This window comes from Agelaius phoeniceus, chromosome 11, assembly GCF_051311805.1.
Source record: "Agelaius phoeniceus isolate bAgePho1 chromosome 11, bAgePho1.hap1, whole genome shotgun sequence".
NCBI lineage: Eukaryota > Metazoa > Chordata > Aves > Passeriformes > Icteridae > Agelaius > Agelaius phoeniceus.
The window spans coordinates 14,464,658-14,489,270 of NC_135275.1; the positions used below are offsets into that span (position 1 = coordinate 14,464,658).

At 38.5% G+C, this 24,613-nt stretch overlaps 1 protein-coding gene across 1 annotated transcript in view; it reads left to right on the forward strand.

The window, feature by feature from the left end:
- PRKAR2A (protein kinase cAMP-dependent type II regulatory subunit alpha) overlaps positions 1–24,613 on the forward strand; it is a 59,972-nt gene that overhangs the window by 22,773 nt on the left and 12,586 nt on the right. Inside the window, exons 2-6 of the mRNA XM_054640209.2 lie at positions 1,735–1,770; positions 17,701–17,753; positions 19,336–19,419; positions 20,587–20,693; positions 24,127–24,280. Of these exons, the coding sequence (XP_054496184.1) occupies positions 1,735–1,770; positions 17,701–17,753; positions 19,336–19,419; positions 20,587–20,693; positions 24,127–24,280 (434 nt within the window). The remainder of the gene's footprint in view (positions 1–1,734; positions 1,771–17,700; positions 17,754–19,335; positions 19,420–20,586; positions 20,694–24,126; positions 24,281–24,613) is intronic.

Sequence of the window (24,613 nt, forward strand, 5' to 3'; positions counted from 1 at the left end):
AGATGAGTGTACTCTTGCAGGGCAAATTACTGTCCAGAGCAGTTTTGTGTCACCACTGGTAGCCACAGACAGACCCACAAGGAAAAGTTAAGAACAGGGCAAAATGTATGAACATTTTCAGATGCATGAGTTTGTTTAATAAACCTGCATGGATCTGTATTCCCAAAGCCTATTTCCCCTTAAGGTGGGGTAAACTTCTCCCACCCATGGTGTCTTTTGGCAAGTGAGATAAATCCTGACCTTACTTGCAGGAAGGGTCCCTGCTGTCGTGAATTGCTGAAAGGTTTGGAGAGAAAGTTACTTGAATTCTCAGGTTTGTTATTCAGTGTTTTTGAACCTCTTCAAGTTTGATGTATGAAACCCTGTGTCAGTGTTATTTTTATAATGATTATGTCGTATTATAGGAGTTTAGATCTAAATTGTAAAATTCATAATAATGTTGCTTTTAATCCTGAGCTTCTTTTGAGGCTGAGCATTGTCTCCCTGTTAATGGATTTAGCTGAAAGCTATGGAATTAGCCTGATTGTTCCTTTCCCCTCCAACCTCTTCTAATTTCCTTTATTTAACAAAAAAATACACAATAATAATTTTGATCTCTTTTTTGTTGTATTATTCACAGTTTTGTGTTTTCATATAGATGTAGGGTGGTTGTAAGTGCTCCAAAGAAGCTGAACTCTTCTGTCTTTGCTAAGTAATCATTGTTCTCTGTATTCTGGTGGTGCTGAGATACCCAAAAGTTTCTAAGAAATGATGGCGTCATTAAGATTTTTGTGGTGGGTGTTTAATAAATCTGGCTCTGTGATGCATGTGCACTGATGGGGTATAAAGGCTCCTCTAATTCTTAAATACTGAAAGAATGGAATAGAAAGGTTATATCAGGAAAAATAGAATTACCTATTGAAGGGAAGAAAAATGGGAAAACATGAAGCAGTCAGAATAAAATGATGTTGGTTGTTAGAGGTGAAGGAGAAGAGAGTGCTTTGGTTTTGTTCTGGGTGAAACTTTACAGGTTGATTTTGTTTTGGTTTTTATTGAGACTGAAGCAACTCTCAAAGACGGTGCCTTGGTTACTGTACAAGGGGGAAAGGTGCTGTTTGCTGAAGGTAATGCCAAAATGGATGTGCACAGTGGAACTCAGGCAGTTCCTCCCAGTCCAAAGTCCAAGTGCCTTGCAGAGTTAGAGCATGAGCAAGGAAGAAATGGATCCTGACCTCAGCCTTCTCCAGCTTGAGCCTGTGCCCTGGTATGAGGCAGCCTTGCTCAGGGCTGGATGGCTGCAGGGACTGGGGGAGCACCACCCTGCCTGGGGAACAGAACGGGTTGGCCAAAACTTCTTTGTCTGTTGATCCACCTTAAGGGAGGTACAGCTGACCTAAAGTGCTGCAATGCTTGGCAATAATACCAAATAAATGAGGCTGCTAGCTGGTGGTAGGTTAGGATTGGATAATCTGTGTAGAGGTATGGTTTTTTCAGAATTAGGTAAAAAAACCAAACCCAACCCAAAACTACTTACCATCCATCCTAGCATGTAATGCCTTCAGGAAAATGAAGTTTCATTTTGAATAAAACCTTACTGTCTGGCAAGTAGATGGATGAAAGCTGTATACTGGATCATTTTAAAAAGAGATTTGTATGGGGTTTGTGTACTAAAATTATATAATGATTATGCGATTAATTAATTATATTTGTAATAATAAATACAAATATCTAATTTTATTTTTCTTTTTTTTCCAGCTCCAGTTGTTAACCGATACAACAGAAGAGTATCAGGTATGGTTTCTTTTTTAAGAATTCAAAGTATCTGAAATAGTTTTGAAATGTGTATCTGACTAAAGGAAGTACATTAAAAATTACCTTTCCCTTATTGCCTTTGTCTCATAATTCTTGCATTATTTTTGTTTGAAATAATGAGAATTGTTTCTTAATTCACTGTAGATGCCAATAGTCAACACATTTAGAGTAGTTAGAAAACAGAAATATGGGGGGTGCTCCCTTTTTGTACTGTGCAGCTGATATTTATAGTTGTTGAATTAGTGGCTGTTCACTTGTTCTAGAGACACAGATTATATTTATTTATTTATTTATTTGTTTGTTTATTTGTCTTCTATCTCAACCAATATAAAATGCTTTAATGAGAAACTAACTCCCAAAAAATTCCTTTGCAAGTTGATTTTGAAGAGTATCACATGAACAAAATGTTATGTGTTGATGAGAAGGTATTGCATTGTTTTTTCATTTGAGGTGCAATGTGACTTGCTTTGCATGTGGTACTTTTTTTTGTCTTCAAATATTTTACTAGCATTTAGCTGGTCTAGAAAGTTTTAATTCTGCTTTAACAAATATCTTTATGAAAATGCCAATGTATTCAGTGTTTTCTCTCTAGTTTTGACTTCAAGTCTACTCAGTTTGTAATTCATGTGGATGATCTGACATCTGGTTCTTGGGTATGTTAGTTATGGTGGGGCATTGTTGATAATACATTTATTTATTTACCACATATATATAAGATAAATATGTGTTTATGTGCAAAATGTCTTTATACCCATGCAGTTCATTTGCTTTCCTACTGGTTGCTTGGATATGATTAAAGATGATTTTTTATTTATGCCACTACAAACAAATTACTGAGTATAATGAGAATTTCATAACTCTTAAAAATTGACAGTGCTGTAGTTTTGAGATATGATTACATGAGAAATCTAGGCAGGACAGAATTTTATCTTGGATGGTGGAGTTTGATGCTCTGATAGTAAATACTGAGAGTCATATTTTGTAGAGTATTTGGAGAGGCCTAAGACACTTTCTCTGCTAATTGAACTAATCCATCCTGGAACCTGCTGATGGAGAAAAATCTTAGAAATAAGGAGTGAATACATCTCAGATTTAAATTTAAATAAAGGCTGAGTTATTCCTAAAGTTAAAAAATTAAGCCTTTATCAGAAAGGGTTTGTAATGTTTTTGACTTTGCAGTACTGAAATGCAGTGTTGGTGCTCATACAGTACTGAGCTGCTCTTGGTTCAAAAACAGGTTCTCTCATTTAGGGGGTCTAAAGGTTAATGTGAACAACTAAAAAGCAAATGTAAAATTGAATTGCTAACTTGTGCAATTAGATTAAGGAGGACTTTAGTTGCTTAATAATGCTTCTGCTTCAGGAAGAGCTAGAACTATTCAGAGTTTACAGTTCATATTAGAATTGTCATGGAGACAAACAATAACAGAATATGAGTATATTAATACAGTGTTAAATACTCTCCACAATTTAAAAAAAAATCAATTTTCTCTGTATACACTGAATAGGTCATGATCAGTGTGGGATTTGTTAAAATGCAAAGGCAATGCAAACACCACCCATGTGCACACAAAGAGATGCAGTTTTCCTTCTCTTGGCAGGAAAAGCAGAGAAACTGCTGGTTTGGGGTGGGGGTTGTTTGCTGGGGTGGTTTATTCCACTCCATATCTGCTGTTTCTGTCAAGAACTGCATAGGAATGAGGCTGGGTACTGAGCTCAGCCCCCTGCCATCATAGGCAGCCACATTTTACCATCCCTTGCAGAAAATCAGTGACTGATTTGCTGGGTTTGGTCCTCTGAATTTGGTTTGACTTGTGATTGGTGCATTAGGTTTTAAGCAAGTTTTCATTCTGCAATTTTTGTAAGATAGGTTTTGTCTTTAGAAACCAATAAATAACAGCAAACACCAAACCAGTGTTGCCTTACAGATTACTCAGCATAGTAGCTAAATGTTTCTGGATTTAACTTATAAAGTAAAGCAGAACAAACCATAGAAAAGCTGGCACATAATTCTTCTTTGTAATTACATTTTGTGGTCTTCTCTTCAAAAGAGCTAGTCCATCAAGTTGAACCTTGTCAATCCAACCAATATTTCTGTGTTTCCAGTGCAGTGTGTTTTTGTAAGGGGAGTGAAGAGCAGAGCTCAGTTGCTTGCTGTTATCAACATTTGCATGCACAAAATCATAGATTTACAGAGAATTTAAAAGCTAACACGGGATGTATTGAGGTAAATTCAAGCAAGCATTGTTCTTTTTAAATGTTTGGCTGCCTAGGGAATTACAGCATTGTCCTTGTTCACTAGGTGAAAAATAAAAGAAAAATATAATTTTAATTAGAGGGAAAGTCGATAAAGTGATTGTCTACATTACATGCAGTTTATGACAGGCTAATAATTGTTCTGGTAAACCATTCAACTGCAGATGTGTTCTTGGAGGCTAGCAAGTGTTTATTATGCTCTCTTAAACATAGCAGTTAGAGGATCTCTTTTTAGTTGCTTTATTAATTTTTTAATATTAAACTTGAGGTGTTTTCTACTGGTTGGTTCTGATTAGTTGCCTACAGATAACAGGATGATCATGATTCCCCTGGTGCAGTATTGAAAATTCTAGAGATACATAAACCCGTAGAATAAATCTGTTCTAGTGATTACTAAATTTTCATTTAGGTGTTTATTTCTGGTTAGGAAACATCTAAACTGTTTTGGCAAATACTACCAATGCTGTAAATATTTAACTGTCATTCTTTAAGACTTAATCAAAATGGACTGTGCAGGAGGGTCATCCTGGAAGAGGGGAATTTATCTAATCATGTTCATGTAATTATTTATAGAAGTGCAGAGTGGTAGTGTTCTCATGAAGAGAAACAGCCTTTTCCACAGAATGCTTGGAGGGAGAAGGAGAAATGAGAGCTTGATGTTCCTCTAGAAATTAATCTAGTGAAGAGCTGGCTTGTGTGTAGCATGTTTGGCCATGTAACGTGTTGAGATCCATGGTGTTCACACAAACAGTTGGTCAGCTCTAATTTGTATCTGAGCTTGTGGCTGACTACATTAAAATAATCCTGTTTGTAAAATCATCAGCTATTTCGGTGGTAGAAACTAAAATGGGAAAAACCAGCTCACTGATTTGCAAACCTCCTAGCTTTGGGGTGCCATGGGCTGTGATGCCATTTCAGTGCTGATTACCCAGCAGAGCAGTTCTCTTGCTGCTGCTCTTGAGTTAGCAGAGTCGGAGCCTTCTGCCAGGGAAACCTGTGTTCCATGGATTCTCACTGACTCCCTTTGCCCAGCCTTGGGTGGAATGGCCTGAATCCCTTAGAGATTCCTTCCTCCCAAGAACTGGACTGGGTTGAAATTCATACTTGCTTCATTACATTTCTTGATCTTCCTCCAAGCAGAGGGGCTTCTGACAAACTTAATTATGTTGGTCCCTTCATTTTCTGTAATGCTGCAGAGCATGCCAGTGTCTGTGTCCTTGGCTGGAGACTGACTGCACAGTCAGGGAGGTGGCAGAAATCAGTGATACCTCCTTTCTCAGCTATATCAAAGCTGTTTCAAAACTAGAGGAAGAGAGCATTGATATTTGTCCCACTATAAGAACTGGTACAGAACACTGAGGAGAATTTTGCTCCTGGCAGGATATGAATGAAAAGTTAATTGTGTTTTTGGAAGGAAGAGTGTGACGCCCACTAGAGTCTTTCTTGTGCATAGTTTCTCCTCTTTTAGTTTTAGCATATTTCAGAAAAGTCAAGTTTTTCGATAGATTTCTGTATTGCCATTTCTAGACACTTTTGATTAATTCCTCAGAACACCCACTCTCCAGCAGACTTACTGATTTCTTCTTGGGATAGGAAAATCTGACGAAATGACACGCATACTATACATGTGTCACAAAAAGTTTTCATCATTTTTCTACAATTATTTCAGTTTATCTGAGTGACTTGGCGTAATAATCTGTCTTTTGCATGTGCCTGTACTCCCTCATGAGCCTTCCTTTGGCCCCAGTGGAATGAAATTACAGTTTTGACATTAAGTATCTGTAAGCAGAATAATTGAGCTATATGATCTAGGGAAGCAATATATAATAGTTATTTCCATAATAGTAACATGACTGTCAGGATCTGTGCCTGTTTTCATATGAATATAAAAAAAGAATCAAATGAACAAGACTTGGCTCAGTTGGTCCCTTTGGTGGGGCAGCTTTCAGCAGAAACTCAGTGGAGTGAGAAGGATCAAATTCTGGGTGCTAAACCCTCTCCTAAGATGGGGCTGCTGAATAAAGGTTTCGTGTGTAGAGGTTAATTTTGTTGAAATGATCCTGAATCCTGTTTTCCTGTGTATAACAAACATGAGCATTGTGTGGAACCCTGACAGTTGCCAATTGTCAGTGTCCCCAGCAGATGCTGGGTTTAGAATCAGTACTTTCCATGTTTCTCTTGTCTCTAGCAATCTGATGGGACACTATGGTGTGGTGGTGTGGAGTTTTTTGGGTGTTTTTTTTTTTTTTTTTTTTTTTTTAAATAATGTGTAAATCAATATTCCCTGACATTTTCTGGCTTTTTTCTCATCACATCAGCTTCCATAAGAAGCCTTTACTATTGGCTCTTCCAACTCACTGATTTTTCTCTATTTTGATGGTGGGGGGGACTCCTTACCCTGAACTCTTCATTAGTCTGGCTCCTGCCAAAGATGAGCAATCATCTCATAATGTACATATGTTGCTAAAGTCTGATATTCCTCTGTGCTTTTGAGTGCAATACAGCATTTTCTTCACACCCTGGCAAGTTGAGATGTCAGGATATGATAATATTACACATAGTAAATTCCTTTTAGTAGCTTCTAGTGTTTTAAAATGACAGCTTTAACAAAAATCATTTTCTAATAAAGCTGTTCTGTTAATTATTGCCACACAGCATGTTAGTATTTGGTAAGAAAGACTGTTTTGGGACCCTGTTAAATTAGGACATCTAAATGGCAGCAATGAAGCAAGAGGCAACGCTTCTCTTGGGAGGTTGTTTTGAGTATTTTCTCTTGCAGAATACTCTCTACTACCTCAGTGATAAAAATCTCAGCACTTGAAATCATCAAGGGAGGAAGACTGAGTGATGACTGACTTTCTCTGTGCTGTTCTCTTCTCTGTGTATTTATCTGATTATCAGAGGTTGACTTGAAAATCATGATCTGGTTTCTTCTCTTGAAGCTATTTAATTAATTTCTATATTGATTATTCACCATCTTATAACACTGATAGCATAATAACTTCCACTGATAGATTTTCAGGCAGGTGATAAATGATAAGAGACTTCAAAAATCCACATTTTTATAAAAGGCACAGTTTTCCTGTATCAACAACCTGAAGCTTCTGTGGATTTTTGCTAGCCCTAATGATTGCAAAACCAGTATCATAACTACAGTGAAAAGAATTCATTTTAAAAAATGTTGATATGAGCAAAAGCCAAGCATGTGGGATGACAGATGAAAGTGGTGATAAATTGTGTGGGTGCTCTCCTGTAAGAAAGTGTCTGAATCATTATTCGTTAAACAAAAAAAGCTTGTTTTCTCTGTTTGCAATATTGGGACTTATTTAAAAATTCCTGGCATGTGATTGACGTTCAGTGAATAATAAAATGCTTATTTTTGGAAATTAATAGTCATGACTTCACAATTACTCGGATTTCACAGTGTTGTGAACAATTCTGCAGGATTTTTTTTGTGACATAAAAAGAAATACAGCACTGGGAGCATCTGTACTTAAAATTTAAGTCAGTGCAATTCCTGGTCAGAAGAATTCTGATCCAGTCTGCTTAATGCACATAAGTGCTACAGTGGAGTAGAATCAATTAATCCTTCATCTTTTTATTTATGCTTTCTTAATAATAGTTCATGGCCAGAGTGTAACATAAGAATTAGAAGTTGTTTGTCCAAAGGCAAATGTTTTAACTGAAATTAGCCCTTAGGATTTGGGAGTATAAGTTTAGCTATGCACGTTTTTAAGCATGTAATGCAGTTTGGATCAGTTTTCCCAAAGTATTCAAGTAGCAAAAGGTGCAAGTGATTAACTTACATTAATTGTTTTACATTAAGGGTCTTTATCAAACCTACATAAATAGGTTTGGTCCATATCTTTGTATACATAAATACTTTTGAAAATATCAGCCTTCAGCTGATGATTGAAATGAAATTTAGTTCTCCCTTTGATAGGTTGGAATTCTACTTTTCTCTTTTGTGTGATAGTGAATTGTTTTTTTGTGTTTTATTTTGTTTTTGTTTTTTGTTTTGAACTCAGGATGGTTTTTAACATGGGAATTAAAGCCCAAATGAAAATATTCCAACATGGTTTGTTGGTCAAACACACAAATCCCAAAATGCCTGTCACAATACAGGCTAAAAAAAGGCAGTTTTATACTGGGTGCAAAATCTGGTGCTGTGATGTATCTTTAGAGTGACCTCAGAGTCAAATGTGATGTGCATTTTTCTTGTGAATATATAAGGCTGCACTTCATCCCTATTTTAATACAGAGTTTTAGACAAAGTCACAGATGTTATGCTCCTATATTGATTAATACACTCAATCACGTTTAGGTTGCTGTAATTTCAGTTTAAAAAATGTGGAATAGGTCAAATAGTCCATCCATGGAGAACAGAAAAGTTTAAACAGACTTGATTTAAATTTGAAAGGATGTACTTTCAGGAGCTTTATAGTTTTTAACACCAGAACCTCTGGTCCAGAGCTGGCTGATCCTGGAGATGAATGAATGAAAGGGTCCCACCTTTGCCATGGCTGGTGCTCACCAGGGCACTGGAGTTGCTCGGCAGCCCCACAGGAATGGGGAGAGCTGCCAGGCTTTTCTTCAAGGGCTCCAACAGTAACTTCCCACATTTCCTGCTTTTCCAGTGTGCCAGGAAAGGAAGCAGCAGTTTCCAAGCACAGGGAATTGGGGCTTCCATGTCATTCCTCTGCACACAATCCTTTTGTGTCAAGCCATGCTAATTTTTTATAGTTTCTGGTTGCTACAGGTAAATAGGTGTTAGTTATTCTATTCAGGGTAATGTGGTTTTTAATGTATTTGGACATTCTTTAGAAATCTTTGAAAATCATATCAAATAATTGATTTCAGAAGTGCCTTTTAACACTTTGGCATGCTTTGGTTCTCTATCACAAGAGATGTCAGAAAGAAGTATCTTTGAAAGAATCTTCATTGCTAAATGAAATTTTAAGGCAAAAAGTGCTTTACTGCACTTTTCTCATGATGATTTTAAAATACTATTTGCCTTCTTGCAGGTTTAGCAGTTCATATGGCAGAATTGCACTTATAAAACCAAAAAAAATATGCATTGATCTGTAAACTGAAAGAAAATTTCTTATTTCTATACTAGAAAACCACTTTTCCTGTTTTATTCCTCAGCTAAATTCTCTTTTCTAGCTACAGTTTGCATCTAAAAGCCTGTAAGCTACATTCCTTTTTTGGGGGGAAGGTATATATTTGAGCCATTTCTTGGAACTTGTGGTGTTCTGATGTAAACTGAAGGGAAAGTGAACATTCTCTGTGCTGTTTTTAACTCAGAAGGTATCACTGTTTCAGGCACGTGAGCATTATTGGTGCTGAATTCCTGGTTCTATCTGCCTTGCTTACGTAACACATTTGGAAATGTGCTAAAATTTATGTGATGGGCTAAACCAGAATCATTAAAGCAGCAGGCTTTCTTCTACAATTGTGAATCTGTGTGCTCTGAAATAGTAGTAGCATCATGTTTTCCAGGAGACCTTTTTTATGGCTGACTATCTCATCAGTAAGGCTCTCTTAGAAGGCTTGAACAAGGTCAGCAGCATGTTTATCCATTGCAGTCTTCTGATTTCTTGACTTGCAAGAATAAAGCTTGCTCCATTTGAATTTCCCAGGCTTCACCAGATGGAATAATGTAGAACTCCAAAATACCCTGCTTCCATTCTAGTTTTCTATTTAAATGTAGGAAAGGGAATTGGAAAGAGAAGTAGCAAATTGTAAATTACTGTTTTAAGATTGAAAGGGCAGTATTTTGCTTTTGGTAGTTACTGTCAGTGTCAGAGCTGTTTACTCCAATGAGCATCCACATGGAAAACTGTCTTATTTTTGTTAGTCTTCTACCATGATGGAAGGATTTTTGTTGTTTTAATTTTCTTACTTATCTCTTACTGCAAGCCCCAGAGCACACCAGTGTCTGATGGGATGCTGGGCTCTCTTCTTGTGAGCTGAGACATGGAAGCCCCAAGTGCAGGAGTCCCAGGTGTGGCTTAGGTAGCAGATGATTCTGTGAAATCTGTCAATATTGTCCCTTGGCTCCTCCAGCTGTACAGGAGAGACCTGCAGAGTGTTTATTTTATCACCAGAGTGCTTTCATCATAGGTCCTCTGGAAACTGTAAATTTTCAATTATCAAAAATTATAGTCTAGGAATTACAGATTCATGACTTTGTCATTATTCTCCTGCAGCATGTGGCTTCAGTGAGGTGAGAGAGTACAACCCTCCAATGTGTGAGCATAGAGTGGAAGGAAAAACTAAAACATTTGGCATAACTCATACATACATAAGGGCATTAAGTAGAAGTTGTGCCTTGATATAATTAAATAGGCAACTATATGAAGCAAATACAATGATAAACAGCTGTTGGTTTAGTTGGAAAAAAAAAAAAAGGCAAATGTCACATTCATTTGGTTATGCCAGAGAGGTAGGAGAAGTGCTTAGGAGAATTCTCTCTCTAGTCCTACACTGGCACAAGTATTTCATTTTAATTGCTCCTGAGTAGGAGGAGGATTTAAATAAAGATATACAAGCTGAGGATTGTCTTCTGAAGTTTTGTTGCAGTTCAGTAAGACCCCCAACAAGTTGCCTCTTAGGATGATAGGGAAAGTCTTTTCCTTCCAGATCCCTGGAGCAGATTCCTGGGTGCTGTGAAGCCTTTGGTCTGTGGTTTGTCTGGTGCTGTGTCCCTGAGTCACTTGAGCCGGGGCTGGTTTTCCTGCAGGCTGCAGAAGGAGTTAATCTAAACAAAACAAAAAACCAACCCTGAACAAAGCCTACCTAGGAACAATAATTAAGTAGGAACACATTGTATCTTGTTAAAAGTGCTTTATGCTTGTCTTTAAAATCTAGTTGAAGCAGTATTGTCTGCTTGTAATGCTTTCATTATATGTGTGTAAAGATACGAATCTAAAAGAGACTGTGATTATTTACTTTCCGTTTATTATTCTAGTTCTTTCATCATCAAAGTTCTCATTTGCCCCTAGGGAAATGTAGTTTTAAATACCTTGCCAAATCCTGCTGTAGTAGAAGAAAAAAAAGTATTTTTAATGGCTTTTCTGCTGTAAGGCATTGTCTCAGTTGTTTTACTGTACATATGATGATAAAGCCTTTTAAAGAAACACTTAAATCAGGTCTTTATTAATCTGTATGAATGTAATAAGAATATGTGAAAACTGCATTATTCAGAATACATAAAGCAAATGCATTTATGGAAATAGTTGTCAGCCAATTGTCATAATTCTAAAGGGCTTATTATGTTGCCTGTACTTAGGCATCTTGGGAGAAAAGGTGTCTGTGCATGTAAAGTTGGATTTCCTGTGAAGAATAAAAACCCCATTATCATAAAAGGTGGAATTTATAATTGATTGTGCAGTCTGTTCTGAACTTGTTACTGAAGAGTAGTATGAGGTGGGAGTGTGTGACAATGTCACAAGCCATTGTCACCGGAAGTGTTGCATTTCTGTTTTGATGGAAAGAGAACAAGCTGGAGAAGTCTGATTTAGATAATGCTGTTGGAAAGTACATAATCATGGTGAGGAAATGGTTATCAGAGATTTCTAAAGGCAAGGTTAGCAAGCACTGTTACTCATCATGCACTTCTCTTGGTAAAAGTGTTTATCCAACGGTGAACTGGAGTGGGATTTCTCCAAGCTCTACCTTGGACCTCAGTTTTGCTGCTCTGTTGAAGGAATGGCCCTTGAGGAGCATGGCTGATGTCCACATCAGAGCTGGGCATTTTCAGGTGGACTCTGGGCTGTAAGGAATGCTTTGGGTAGAGCCAGGTGAACACTTCAACCTGTTGTGCATGAGTGGCTTTCTGCAGGTCTAGGTGAAATAGTGCAGGAGGATTTTAGGGCCTTACAGGCTCCACCAGTGTCTCATAGGCTTCTTGCCTGGCACAGTCATCTGTGCAGCTTTTCAGCCTGAGCAGCCTTTGGGACCAAGCGTGGAGTGTGCCTGAACCTGTAATCCTGACTGGACAGAGCTGGTTTGGCACAGCTGTGCTGAGTCTGAGTGCCTTTGGAGTTAATCTGTGACACAGAAGAACTCTGCCTGTGAAGAACCTACTTGATTTACTTTCCTTTTAACTTTAAATGACATTTGAAGCTGTTACAAGAACTGAAAATCCATTCTTTTCCTTTCCCCCTGAAATGAATCATTTCTAAATATTTCTCCACTGAAAAAAAATTGACACTTGATTTGACATATATGGTCATGCAAGTGGTTGCATGTTTGAATATTCTGCTTTGGTATTTGACTAAGGGTTGATGGGGTGGTTTTTGCTCAGGTCCTGGTTAATCGCAAATCATGTCTCAGTTATACCTCTATGAGAATTAAGAGTGAAGTCAGGAGGTGGTATTCTTGTGGGCTATCCTGCATCTGGAGATTGCCATGTGGCACATAAAGTGACAGACCAGTCTTTTAAGACCCAAGATCTGAGTTTTGGGCTGATGCAATAACGTTGGTTTTAAAAAAAAAATTACCCTTGATTTCAGCCAGTTCTCACTAGTGAATTGAAGGCTGAAGTGGCTGATTTTCCTGAACACATTAACTGTTCTTTGGGTTTCAGTGTTGCTTTTCTTTCCAACTGTCATAAATGTGAAAATGGCTCAGGTGGTGCAAATGGTTGCAGGTTCTGTTTCCCACTTGCTGGATCGAGGTACGAATCTGTCGTCTGCTTTGACATGGTGAGATCTTTCACTTGAGAAACAAAGTGCAATTTCTAAACCAAAAAGTTCTGAGCTAACCAGCAACAGAAGCGAGAGGAAACTTGAAGTTGTTTTCCAAGTGTGGAAAATCACATTTAGCTGTGCCAGCAAAGACCTGTGTGTAAGTGCTGTTCAAGCTTCCTAATTCATCTGACTGCATGGTTTTGAAGTGCAGCTCAGCTGTCAGAGGGAATGACAAGCCACTGGCAGTGGTCATCTTTCCAGCTGGCATGGTGCTCCCAGAACAGCTTATGCATCTGTCCTTGAGAGACAGCCTCAAAAAATGCTTGAAGCTTTGACAAACTCAAATGCAAAGAACACTGCCTTAAACATAGTTTAAAATTACTCATCTGAATAAGTAACTGGAAAAGTGGTTCTGCATGTACTGCTCTGAGTGGATTTTTAGTAATGGGTCTGATAGGATCAATTGGAGGTGATGCATCCTTGTAAGTAAGGAAGAGTGAATTGGATTTCACTCTGCAGGTGGGATCCAAAATTGAAAAGAGAGTATGACAGGGCATCTATTTGCTAACTGTTTCAGAAGCAACAGAAATATTAATAATGCATTCACCTTACATAAAACATAGAACTTAAATTTCCTTTTTTGTGTGTGTTTGAAGGTGTTCAGGCATCAGCCTCTTGGCTGTTATTTTGAAAAGAGCAGAGATCTCTCAGGTACAGGGATGGTGTGCATTTCTCTTGGAGGCTGTATTAATTTGCCAGAGCTAAAAGCTCAACTGTTATTTTGCATACAGATTTCTATACAGTGCAAGGACTTTGATCTTGACAAAACACTTATTTTGCAGAACAATATTATCTTGAGAATGATTAAAACTTGCATAAACAAAGGTGGTGTTTGTACTGGCAAACTTGTCTTGCTGCTTCTCCCTCTCTCCCCACCTCCCTTCCCCCTCACCCATCCACTGCTGATGTCATTGCTGCAGCTCCACAGATCTCGGTTGCTTTCAGATGCTGTCACCTGCATAACAAAGCAGCCATGGAGCTCTATCATTTCTGAGCCTTCAGAAGTGTTAACAGATGTTCTTGAAAGCCAAAGAAGGTGCAGCATGAGAGCTGCAGAAGCTAAGAGAGACTAAATGTAGATGGTAGGATAAAAGCCTGAATTTCTTTTTATCTCAAAGCTTCATAAAATTGAAAACTGTTTTTTATGTTCCAAAGCTATTTGAACTATGTATGGGTGGATTTGGAAGGAAGCTTGGTCTGCATGGTGTGAGCTGATAGAGCTGTAGATGTGTCACCTGCTGTGTAACTTCCCCTGATGGATTCTTGCTTAGCACTTGCTCTAGGGCAGAGTTGTGCTGAAAATCTCAGCTAGGCAAGGTGTGATTTCAGAAGTCACTTCAAATTATATGAAGATACTGGTGAGCTTTAGGTTGCACATTCAGAAAACCTTTTCCCCCGTGGGTGCTGGAGCAGGTTAGCAGAGAGATGTGCCATCTTTGCCCTGGGAGGTTTCCAGTCAGCCCCAATGTAGCCCAGAATTCCAAATAGCTCCTCTTGGAGGGGTAGGTTGGACTGGATGATCTTCAGAGAGAGATCCCTTCCAACTGCCTTTAAAATGAGTCTGAAAAACAACACTTTCCAGGAGAATCTTGTGAGAACAAGCTTGCCTCAGAGTGTTTTGTTGGGACACTTTAATAGTTAATATGTGAATTCAGTCATGTATCAAATAGTGGGTCAAGGGTGTTTTCACTCTGTCATGATGAAAGATCAGATGTTTTTTCATTAGGACTGGCTGTACTGTAATGCACAAATGAATCACCTCAGGAGTCCTGAAATTCCCTGGATTTCTGACAGGGGTTGGCAGAGTTTAGGGTGGTTACAGGGGTCCTTACAGCCAGAAGAATACCAGAGCAGCTCAGATAACATGAAACATTTTGCAGGTAAGACTGACACACAGGTCATATGTTCAACAGTACAGATTCCCCCAAGTGATTTACCAATTAACAATAGTGGAAAGAAAAATTGGACATACTGCACCATAAAACATGGAATGGGTTTGATGTAATGCTGCTTTTTCTTTTCTTTAGTCACATTTTAAAGTATTTGGAAAATACTGCTGGTTGTTATGAGTAGGCTGAAAAGCTTTCTATTGGCTTTCCAGAGTATCACAGTTAATTAAGATTGAGAATTTTGTGTCTCTCCCCTGTTTAAAGCATAAACAACAGAAATATTACATCAGATGTTGCAGCTCTGCCTGCAAGTAAATAGAGTCCTGTCAATCAGAGCTGCCCAAGGTTGGAGTCAAAACGTCTGGCCTACTCTTCTGCATGGAAAAAGAAATCCCAGCAGGAGGTTGAAGAATGGAAAGTATAATGGGAAGGCATTTTATGTGACAGCATGGGAAGAAGTGGTATTTTGCCATGTTTTGATTGTATTTCTGTGGTGCCCATTCATGGGCATTACAGAAGAGATTTCCATATGTAAGGGAAGGGCACTAAGTCCTAGTCTGTATCCTTGGTGGGCTTTGGGAGCTGTTTTCACCCTTACTGGGTTAGATGAAATAGGGGAAATCTACATTTACAAACCTTTACCAAAGCCATTTCATACTGAAATTACAGATGACTGTGTTGCTTTGATGTGTGTTTTAAGATAAGGTTTTGCTCTGATACTCTGGTTTTAGCTGTGGCAATAAAAAAACTTGTTTTCCCAAGGAAATCTTGAAGAAAATTTCCTGAATTCTGCAGCATTCTTAGAAATAGCTTCCCTGCAGCTGAGGTGGGAATAAAATCAAATTTACAGTTCAATATTAAAATTTGAATGATAGAATGGTCTAGTTGTACAGTGATCTCTGGATATGTGACCATTTATAGTATGTAATATTGTGCTTAATAGAGAATTGGACTCCAGTTTGGAGTTATGTGATTCACTGGTTGTAAAAAATGAAGAGAGTTAATTATCTTCAGTTTCACCATACTGTTTAAACTACAGAGCCTTTCTTCTTAGTTACTGCTCCTTATTTGAAAATCCAAAGCTTTCACAATAGACTTTGATCTTTACTGTAAAATGGAAGGAGGAGGAAGCTTTCACACCAAAATGCTAATAATGTTCTCTTTGTTAGTGCCTTTGTATTGCATATTAAGTGGATCAGCCTATCAGTCCAAGTTCTGTAGCTTTGTAGGCATCCACCTTCCCATAAACCAGTCATCTTTGGACTCTAGCATGGACTATGCTTTTTTCCAGCTGGGGCAGAATGCTGTTTATCCTTTGTGGAGTGTCTGCCCTGAGTGTGGGTGGCTCTGTTAAACTAAAAGCATGTGTGTGGTAGGTGCACTGTCAATAAACTGTTTCTGTATTGTTAAATGGATTTATTGTATGAGCAATACTTACTCCCTAAATGCCTGATGCCTGATGATTATATGATTACATTTTTACATTGTGGTTTGGGAAGTGGAATGTTTGTTGTTGTATTTGAGTCTCCTCGTTCTCTCTAGGAAAAAAATGAATTAAAATCCAATTTCCTAGGAAAGACTTGTATCTTTTAGTTAGGGAGAAAAAATACTAAATAAAAAAACCCAAGACATACAAACCCAAACAAATATTTCCTAGTAAATTGTGCTAGAGTTTTGCATTTTTATTGTCCTGTTGAGTGCACAGTGACAGGGTCAATAGATGTGTGCATTTTCAAATTATTTACAAGTTGCTGAATTCTAGACATTCCTGATTTTTATTTATGCTTTCTCACTCCATTCAGCAGTTAGATGTCATTGCAGTGAGCTTCTGGGCATTCTGCCAAGTCTTCACTATTGTCAGGATGCTGGATAAAATACAAAGGAAAATGCTTGTCTATGTTTCCTTGTAAAATTTTATAAGTAATGTATAACCTCAGAAGTGAGACCACCCTTATTAAAGTAAGAGCACAGCTAGATGAAAACAGGACTGACTCTCACTTTCCTTGACTGTCAGTACAGGTGCTTAGAATGTGCAGATCACTTTGACATGCAGGAACTGTAAATATCTATGAATTAATAAGAAAATCTGAGCTAGTGCTGTGGGCTTTTGGTAGCCAAGGTGTCTGTGTTCAGTATTGTAAGACTGTGTGTAAATGCTAAGATAACTGAAGATAAGCCTTTTCTGAAGAATTAAAACTGAACAAAAGGGGTTTGAAATTTCAGCAGCTCTGCATTATTGCCTCTCTTTCAGTTGATCCTGTAGGTATAATGACATGTTTGGCAGAGCCTTGTCCCAGTGCTCTATAGTGTGTGGTTTTCCACAACTGTTCTCATCCTTTTAAATCACTCTGTAAATTTTAGAGTTGTTTTTGTATCTTCAGTTGACAATAATTTGGTTAAAATGTAGTAAGATAGAGGAACCTGTGGGGGATGGGATTAAATACTGTTTTTCCCTAGACTGTACTATGGTGAAGCTGATGGTTAAGTTCCCAGGCTAATTTCTGTGAAAACATGATTTCTCTGTATCAAAAAACCTCCCAAAATATAGATACTCACTTGCCAGTCAGAGCTGAGGTGGAGTGAGTGCCTCATCCTTCCTTGTGCTCCTTTTTCTCAGTGTTTTGCTCTGTACATGGCACTGCAAAGAACAAAGCAGTGGAGCAGCAGTATTTTCCCCCTGCATTTTAGAGAAGATGCTTGTAAATGAATCTGAATGAAGATTGTAATGCTTTGATACCAGTTGAAAGGAAATCTGTGTCCATGCTTGAGTACTAGCTAGGCAAGATTATTTAGTAAGTCACAGAATTTTTACATGAGAGTCTGAGAACAGCCATGCTGTGCCTACTCAGAGAGCAGACAGGGTTTGAGCCTCTGACATTATAATGACAAAATGAAAAGTGATTCTGTTTTTCCTGTAGGAAAATAGAAGAAAAGTATTTAAACTGATTTGTTTGCTGTTCTCATGTAATTACTTCTTTTTACTTATCTCCTCTCTCTTTTTCTTCCAAGTTTGTGCTGAAGCTTTCAATCCAGATGAAGAGGAAGAAGATACAGAACAAAGGGTGAGAGTGAGGGAATCACTGCATTCATGGGTCTCTCTCCAGACTGACAGGCAGATGTACATTGCCTTTTCTTACCAGCTGTGCTTTTCATGCTGAGTGTGGTGTGGTGACACTGGCAAAGTGACATAGCTTTGAAATTCAGAGCCACTTTGTCTCATGGACTTTTTTAGTCACTACAGCTTTAATACAATTTTACTTCAAAGGCCTTGAGAGCTGTGCTTAACTCTAACATCTTTAAAATTTTTGCTATTTTCCTTTCTTAATTCTCTTAAAGGCTGGTTGAGGCAATTCCTAGATCATGGATGCTGTTAAGAAGAATTAGTTAAGCTTTACCACAGCTGTTTCTTCATGGGTGCTTAAAATTCCTCACATGCTTTTTACTGTCTTGTCAGAGCAGTTCTGCCTGGGTAGGAGAAATGCTTGGTTGAAATATTTTAGGTCTGTGGACGCCTGTTTTTTCTCTTGTTCTTGAAAGTTGGGAATTTCTAGGAATTGCAAATCCAGATACTGTAATGGTATTTCTTCAGAGGTGGGTTTGTGTGAGCAAATCTTGTAGCCTGCTTGGTGAGAATCAGTGTTTTCTCCCTGGACTTCTGGTGTTCCTTTCCAGATTCCATTGCAAGGATGCTTACACTTCTGCAATGAAAATCTAAGTCTAATGTAATTTCTCTTAAAAAAGAAAAGATACTTAATAAATATACTTCATAAATAATTTTTATGTGCTATAAAAAGAAAAAATGACTGTGAGTGTGTCAGGTTATTCAAATGTTTGTAAACTTGGACACATTTATTCCATCAAAAGTCTTAGTTTTCTTGGCTGATGATTCAATATTCTGTTTTTTTTTAAAGCAAGGATCTGAGACCTATTTAACTTTGGAAAAGAACTTTTTAGAAATGCCTACTGATATAACTGGTTTTTGGAATCCTTGTTATTCCAGAAATAAGAAATGTTAATGTGGTGCATGTCAGGTAATTAATTTTTTTAATATATTTTCATTATTAACCCCCAACAAGCACATATATAAACATTTTCATGATACAGTGGATATTGGTTCCTTTAACCTGATGTTTATAAATGGAAGGAAGTAACAAAATACCTCAAACAACAAAGCTTTTATTTAAGTAATTTTGTTAGAAGAAAGCAATGCTTATTCAATAACTTCCTATTGGATGGGTGTATCATATAGGATACAAACTGCCTGTGTGCCAGCAGTAGTTACACTGGGACTAATATAGCCAGAGTTCAGGAAGAAAACTGTTCACTTCTTCCTCTGTTTGATATGTTCAACCTTTGACTGTGGCTGTGTTAGAAGGAAAGGGAATGGAATGGAAAAGGCATCCTCTTCTTTCTTGTCTTTCTTCACTGTTATTTTTCATATGTTAATTGCCAACATAGTATTTTTCTTATGTGTCTTTCATTCTGTCTTGCCTTGTATGTTTATATACAAATACTGTTTATGCAAACAAAAAGGACTGTATACTTTTGACACTTAAATTGTGCTCTGCTTTTTCATGCTGAAGGTTTAGTCTGTAATCATATTTCCTTGTTGTCATGACTGTTCTGTTCTACTTTGTTTTAAAGGTAGTTCATCCAAAAACTGATGAACAGCGATGCAGGCTGCAGGAAGCATGTAAAGATATCCTGCTCTTCAAAAACCTAGATCAGGTAATAGCATTTCAAGGAAATCTTAAATGGAGTTTATTTTTTGTTATGTACAGTTAATATGATCTAAAAGTCCAGACACAGTTTTTAAAGACAAGAAAATAGGATTCTGTTTAAAAGACAAGGAATATTTTCAGTGTAGTGGTGCCAAGAGATGCTGCAGTGATAATTCCCAACTTCAGGAGGGCAGTAAATATTTCAAGTGTATCAGCAGCATGAAGACTGGCTTGTGTGTTGATGAAGAGTATTTTTAGAAACTCAGCTGTGATCTACATCTTCAACTTTGAACATCTGGTCATTGAAAATGCAGTGAAAGTATATTGTTTATGGGCTTGGGAATAGCAAAGATGGTAAAGCAGGTCAGGATCAAGGCATTTATATGGTGTCATCTTTCTTGGCTTTCACAGTTTCCCTGGCTGTGCTGCTTGAAAAAAAAGGAAGTTTAGTCATGGCTCAACAGGGAAATCCAGCTGGAGCCTGCTGTGCAGACCAGCATTATTCTATTTTCTGTGTGGGCTCCACATCTGTACCTGTCCTGTCTCATCTGGGGCTAGAATTGCAGCTGCTCTAAGACAACAGACTGTCTAGGGAAATAGGTCTGTGAGAGTCTTGTTCAGTATAGTCCTGATCATGAGTGGGGCTCTTAGATGATGACAGTACAGATAATTTACTAATTAATAGAGATAGGTGAATAGACTAGATCATGGTGCCATTTCTGTAAAATGAATGAAGTACATGTACTGTTGATATGAATTGATGTGTGTCCATTGCAGTGAAGCTGTGTCAGATTATACCAAAGGTAGGTGTATGCTTTGGCAGTGAAATGTGAAAATTCAGCCATTTGGACATAAATTTCAGATAATTGCTCTTCTGTGCCTGTGTCTGGTTGTCTGCATTATTGAACTTATATTAATAAGCTGGAAAGGAGTGAGCTGCTAGTGGAAATGAACATGTAACATCAGTATTACTTGTATTTTTGTACAGTAAAGTGTACAAAAGTTCCAGTTCACTATCCAGACCAAATGAAATGAGCTCATCCTTGTCCAGCAGTGTTGGACTTTAAGTTGACCTTTAAGAATTTTCTATAAATCCATTTCCCACACAGCAGTAACACTAAGGTGTGTTTTCTGATAGTTGATTTTCCCCCCCACTCCTGCTTGTTTTTTTTAGGAGCAGCTGTCTCAGGTCCTTGATGCCATGTTTGAGAGGAAGGTGAAACCTCAGGAACATGTGATTGACCAAGGGGATGATGGAGACAACTTCTATGTCGTTGAGCGGTGAGCAGCTGTGCCTGTGAAATGTAGAGGATGTTTATTTTTTTCAGTTTCTTAGAAATGGCAGGGAATGTTTACTACGGGACAGTTTCTGAAGAGAAATTATTTGTTCAGTTTAGGTTTTGTGCCTATCAGCATAAGCACAGCTTGAAACCAACCATATTACATGTTGTCTCTAGACCAGGTTAAATTTTTTTCTGAAGGAGGGGGAAAAGCAGCAGGAGTAGCTCTGTGGTAAGGGGAAGGGATAGGACATTGTTTTTAGGAAGGAGAATATAGGAAATAAAAATCTATGGTAGTGGCTACCGTGGAAAAACCTGGACTTTATTCAATTAGTTTTGATGACTGACTTCAGAGAGAGATGGGAGTGCTCTGCCTCTGTTGATTGTATTTGCAGAGTTTAAGGTGCCATTTTGGAATTTCTTCCATCAAGCAAAGTCTCATCATAATTTTGGGGATCACATATATGTGTAACAGGCATATAATACATACATGTGTGCATGGACATTTTACGTATCTTTTACCCTTTTGGAAAACAATCTGGCTAATGTTACTTTGAATGACCATATCCAAAGAGTAATTAAGAGCATGGATTTATTTCCTTCTGCAAAACTGTAATGTTTAACAGAATATTACTGAGTGATTTATGAATGTCTGTTGGAACATGATCTTAGCAAACTGCTTTTTTGGTGCACTGTTATCTTTTTTATCACTGAAATAATGGCACCATTAATATTGTATGAAATGCTTTCAAAGCAGTTCTTCAAGACAGGTTGTTGCCTTTTGAATTGCAAAAGAATTTCTAGGTTAGAAATTGTTTGTTTGAAATGCTTCTTGTTCATTTTAAGGACATTCCCCTTTCTGGTTAATGAAATTGCAAAACATAAGGCTGCATCAAACATATTCCAACCATTCCCTGTCCTCTGCTATACCACCCCATTAGTGCCCCATTTCTGCACTCTGTTGTCTTCCTCAACTGCTCTCCCTCCATCCAGTCCCATGTCTTTGGCTTGGCAGGCTGAGTTCCTTCTCCTGGCACATGTACCAGAGAGATCAGGCTGTTACAGATAAGAGCAAGGTACTGCAGATCAGAGCTTGTGGGAGCCAGAGCCACCAGCCTTGCAGAGATGAGATCTCTGCAGAGCAGTGGTTCCTGATTTTGAGGAACCTTAAACTTGGTTTGGGAGCCTCTCAGAAATGTTAGATAGCATCAGCCTATCTTGATTTGTTTCTGTGCAAGGCTCTTACCCTGCTGGTTATTAAAAGCTCTCTGCTATGAGTTTTAACCTAAAATGAAGAAGTGAAATGGAACGTTAACTTAGATACGCAGGTAAATGCTTTTGTGGTCTCTGTTCTACTGATGCAGTGTTACTCCACAACAGGTTTTTTCTGTCAACAGATAGTTGTATTGTAAGTTTTCAGGCTTTTAGGTTTTTGTTTTGCTTTATTCCCAAGTTAAAAGTATGTGACAGAAAGGTTGTACAGTGAAGGAGATTAAATTGGTGTTGTCCAATGACACCATGGCAGCCTTTGCTGTGAGCAGTAACTCAGCTGCAACTCTTTTGTTGGCTATTTGGTTATTAGGAACAACTGCTGCAGTTAGGAATTTCCAGTCCTTTCTCCCTTTCCAGTCTTCTTCCACCTCCCACACACTTAATTTTTCATGCAAAAGGATAGCAGAGTCCTGGTCCTTACTGAGAACCACAATGTTTCCACTTGTGTGCAAGTGCAAGTTTGGAGGACTCCAGCTCTTCCATGAGTAGGCATGTCTTGTTACTCCCAAGTAATTAATGCCTAAATATTCCTGAGGATTAGTTTCTTTCTGTCTAAATCAGCAGTGACTTTGTGTTCTGGCACAGGCATTTCTTTCCTAAAGCCTTCTGCTTGCAGTACTTCCTCACCAGGTGTCTGAGTGTCTTTCACCATGCGCGGAGGGGCAGCAGGCAGGGGAGGCACAGCCTGAGGGTGCAGCAGGAGTTCAGTGCCCTGTGCAAGGAGGGGACAGCTCAGAGGGGTTTATTTATTGCATGGCTGAACATGGGACACTCATTGCTGCTGAGGAGGCACCTGCAGGGTCTGTGCTGATTGATCAGTCATTACTCAGGAGGGGCAGCCTCTGTTGCCTCTTGGCACACACTGATCCACAATCTTGCTGAGCTGCCCTCTTCTTCTGCTTTTTTTTTCTGCCTGAGAGTTTTATATTTTTTCATGTCAGTACTTTTCACTTGAGTCCTTGGGCTCGTAACGATTACCATCTCAACAATTACACTTGGGTCTGTTTTTATTCTTCTTATCTTGCAGGGCTTTAGTTCATGGACTCTCTCACAGCTCAGCAACAGTTTTCTCAATAAAGCTGAGCCAAGGTCACCCAGTGTTGCATCACCAGATTAGTCCTTGGGCCAAAGACAGCTGAATGCTTGACTGACGGTTGTTATGTGGCTATAGTTATTTGGAAGTAAATGGCACTAGTAAGTCACTTTCAGGCTGAAGGATGGAAGAAGTTGTTGCTTTTGCTTAAGGTGTCCGCATCTGGCTCTTCCAGATCAAAAAAAAAACCAAAACTCTGAAGATTGTTGCCTCTGGTGCCTCTCAGAGAATCATTAAATAGATATCAGACATTAAAGAATTAGTGACACTTTCCATCAACACTAATCCTTTTCTGGTTTACTTATAGTATGCTGCTGGTTTCTTGCTCTCCTAGGTGTGAGTAAGCAGTAGAGTATAAGGTGTCTGGTAGGGTTGTTGTGCAGTCTCATGTGCCTTCCTTCCTCACCTACTGAGGAAGTGACCATTTCTGGTCATTCATTTTCTTTTTTCCTTATGTGCCTAGTGATGTTGTGAGATATATAATACCATTTTTGGTATTTTATAATACCATTTACCATTTTCTGTTCGGAGATCTTGCCTAGGTATCAGTGGGTTTAGAGCATCTTGGGGTTATGATATACACATACCCTGAAGCTGGAGTTGAGACAAACCCATAGCAGCAGGTGAGCAGTTGGATTGAGCGTGTCCCAAAGGTCCTGCAGCAATGCTGGTGCTGGGAAAATGGGTAGAGATGGATCTGAGTCACTCTGGAGGCCTCACTGGGTAACACACATGCTGTGAAATGTCACTGTTAAAGATAATGAAAATGCTTCTCACCCTGCCCAGAACAGTGTATTGTTCAGGAGACAAAATATTGACAGAACACAAAATATTGTGCAGAGGAAACCAAGTAGATCCTGCCCATGTCTATCAGGAGTGAAATGCTTTAGTAGGAGACAATTATTGTGAAAATAGAAGCAGCTGAGAATTAGGCAGTTGAGTTGGAAAGCTCAAAAAGTTCCATTTCACACAGCAATAAAAGGACTATTTGTATAACAGCAAAAAGCTGTTCTCAAGGTTTGTACTGGGATGTTGTCTAATAAAAAGTGTTTGTTCTGTTGTTTTCCAGAGGGTTGTATGATATTGTTGTAGCAAAAGACAACCAGTCTCGCTGTGTGGGCCGCTACGATAACCACGGCAGTTTTGGGGAGCTGGCATTGATGTACAACACTCCTAGAGCTGCCACCATTGTTGCCACAACAGAAGGAGCCCTTTGGGGACTGGTAAGAAAATGAAGTTGCTCTCATGTCATGATATTTTAAGCAGTACCTCACCGTGTCCAGAGCTCCTCTTGATCTGGCTCCTCTGCTCAGAGGTATTTTATCAGGACCTTCTATCTCATCTCCTGGCTTGACAGATCCATTGTGCAAATCTTTTTGGCTGACTTTCTGGAACAACTTGTCTATAAAAACTATATCACTAGTTCTATCTGTCCCTTTATAGTTTTGCTTTTACTGTAATTGGGGCTTTTGTTAGGGGGGAAGAAAAACCTCCTGGTTTTGTTTTCATCCTGCAGAGGACAGTGGAGCCATTAAAGCACCATATCTAAATTATGT